This window comes from Dermacentor variabilis, unplaced genomic scaffold (assembly GCF_050947875.1).
Source record: "Dermacentor variabilis isolate Ectoservices unplaced genomic scaffold, ASM5094787v1 scaffold_15, whole genome shotgun sequence".
Taxonomy (NCBI): domain Eukaryota; kingdom Metazoa; phylum Arthropoda; class Arachnida; order Ixodida; family Ixodidae; genus Dermacentor; species Dermacentor variabilis.
In genome coordinates this window covers 9,368,927-9,371,537 of record NW_027460313.1, presented here as the reverse complement: position 1 = coordinate 9,371,537, position 2,611 = coordinate 9,368,927, and the positions used below count along the sequence as shown (strand labels likewise).

The 2,611-nt window shown below is 48.6% G+C and overlaps 1 protein-coding gene across 1 annotated transcript; it reads right to left on the bottom strand.

Annotated features, from left to right (window-relative positions):
• Positions 1-334: 334 nt before the first annotated feature.
• Positions 335-2,126, bottom strand: LOC142567937 (uncharacterized). The gene is made up of 2 exons (XM_075678024.1): positions 1,711-2,126; positions 335-943 (listed from the first exon to the last, which is right to left on the bottom strand). The coding sequence occupies exons 1-2, from the start codon at positions 1,946-1,948 to the stop codon at positions 738-740; spliced, it is 444 nt and encodes a 147-aa protein (XP_075534139.1). The 5' UTR covers positions 1,949-2,126; the 3' UTR covers positions 335-737.
• Positions 2,127-2,611: the final 485 nt, after the last annotated feature.

Sequence of the window (2,611 nt, the reverse complement as noted above, 5' to 3'; positions counted from 1 at the left end):
GCAGCTTTATGTGTTTCCGCTTTTCCTGTTTTCTTCTTTTTTTACCTTAACTTATCGAGCGCTGCGTATATGAAGTAAAGATGTACCACCTCATGCTTTTTATCGTAACAGGTAGGCGTGAATTCCGAGAATGGAAAAACAATGCTTAGCAAGAAAAATTATAGCCAGACAATAAACATGGCATAAGTGACAATATATTTGCGCAAACTAGAAATATACAAGATCTCGCGTTAATAAGGGTAGATTGCGTACGAGTTGCAGTAGGAGTGTACGAGAAAAAACTACGCAAAAAAGGCGCAAGTCACCGACAAGTTGCGTCCTTCGCCGGTCCCTCGAGCGACACGACATCGGCCAAATTGTCAGGGCGCAGTCAGGCTTCCGTGTCAGACTTTGCAGAACCGATTTTATGGAAGCCTATAACACCCCCAGCCAAAGCCGGGACGCCCCTGTACTGCTTGAAAAGTATGAAAATTTGTGCGACAATTAATCCGCCGCAGTCAGAATAACGGCGGAGTGCTTGGCATCACAGAAATGGAAGTCCCCGCGCGATGAAGATCTCGTGGTGCTCGCCGCGGGCCAAGGCCGCGCATCGAAGGCGACAACGGCGGACTTCTCGACGCCACACGCGGAGCCAGCCACGCAAAAGCTGTGGGTGTACTCCAAGCAAGGCACGTCGCCCTTGCGCCAAGACCCACCGCTGGAACAGCGGCTAATACTGCGCAGTACAGCTGCGATGTTCAGGCGGTGGGCGGAGGCTTCGAGAACCCGGGGTTGGTGAAGGCGTCGCCTGGGACGGCAATACGCTGCACCAGCGGCCAGCTCCATCCGCCTGCTGTGAACCACCGTCTTGGGTGCGGAAGCTGGAGCGAAGAGCGACGCCGTGGGTGCACCAACCCATTCACGTCCAGAATGACAAGGGCCGCCTTTTCTGTGCTGCTTACCGCTGTAATAAAAACACTGCTCATTAAGTCGGGAGTTCATGCATCACAGTTGCTAGATGTTACTGCATAACTTATATGTTCTCTTCTACTTGGTTTTTCAACTCAGTAATGAATTTTAACCATAAATGCTTAAATAATTAAAAAGTAAGAGGTAACTAAATTATCACTCTTCTTAGTTTTGTTGGTTACCGACCAATGGAAGTGTTCATATAATTTATATTGAGCTTTTGGCACTTGGGCGTATATTCACAATCTTCCCATTATGCTAGAACTGCCGTGAAGCGCAGATGGCAGCCAATCATGATTCTGTGTACGTTTTATTACCGTAGGCGACCAGCCAGTGGCAAATAGCCGCTTACAAACAACAAGCATGCATCTTGCAAGCATCACAGTCAGTGCGCTAAGGCTACCACAAAAAAACAACCAAATTCTACAGGTGCTCTGTGGTGTGTTCTTTTTATTGTTGTTTTTGCGGTGCCTGAAATGTAATTAAGTAACCGTGAACTTGCCCAGGAACAAGTTCCAGGAGTCTACTGCACCCAGTGTACAAAACACACGCAGGTTTCCGTTACAATTACCAGTAAGTCAGAATAATATTCAAATTATCCCTAAAATCGCTATTGCGACGATTTCTGCCAGTGCCGATGTACGGTGGCGCCGAGATTAGCGCCACCTCTCCACATAGCACTCCATCTCAAGGCTATACCTTTTCAACATTCTCTCTCAGAAAGACTTTCGTTTCGCTTACAGAACATGTACGAATACTCACCTGTCAGCCGTTCCGTCGACGAAGGCGCGTGGACAACTCTCCCCGGACCAAGGGAACGCCGATACGTGAGAGCCGCCAGTAGGAAAATTCCCGCGATGCCTGCCGCGTATCGCGTGCCCACAAGGAGGTGGAGACCGAGCGTAGCCCTTTGCGGACGCTGCTGCCGATCGCTGAGCGACGCCGCACATGTTGTCTTGCTGAGCTGCGTGGCGAAATCCGCGGCCAGTCGTCGCTGCATCCTTGTTCACAGCCGGGGCGTCCGATTGAGAACCTTGCGTCATGACAGACACGAGGCGTCGCTACCGCACAGCTCGGCGGTAAAGCAGGCCTTGCCGCTGGGCGCGTCCTAAAACGTAGCCGTATTTTCTTTTAGAATAAGCACTGCGGAACGAAGAAACTAGTTGCTGCCAGACAGTAGCAGTGCGCGTGCAAAATGGCGGAGGGCGCGCAGTGCACGAGGCAGCTGCCTGCTGCGTTCTTCATTTTCTTCTACTCACGCGAGTCGATCGCATACCAGAAAATATCTTGCGAAGATGCCTCTGCTGCAGAGGACAGGATGTACCCAACAAAGCACTGGTGTCACCGTGCATTGAATTTTGTAGTTTATTACAATTAAGCTTGTAACTGACGAGATACTCAATACTTTTTTTGTTCTTTCTTTTTCATCATTCCCAAGTAGATACAAATGTAAATACAAGAGGGTTTCTCCATAAACTTAAGCGTTCCATGCAGAAACTTGCTTATGAAAGCCAGCACCGCGCCGTCTTTTAGTGTTGTACTAATCATAAAATTGAACAAAATAATTAACTTTACGGTTCAAATACAATACCACGTTAGATTTAGAACTTATGAAAGCAAAAGCACCTCTGTCCCAAATGTAACGTCATCTTGACCTCCGCGC

Excerpts from the sequence above, each read along its gene's own strand:
- LOC142567937 (XM_075678024.1), bottom strand. The coding sequence starts at position 1,948 with ATGCAGCGACGACTGGCCGCGGATTTCGCCACGCAGCTCAGCAAGACA. Across the intron at positions 944-1,710 it reads GTCGACGGAACGGCTGACAG|CGGTAAGCAGCACAGAAAAG; the intron begins GTGAGTATTCGT and ends TTTTTATTACAG.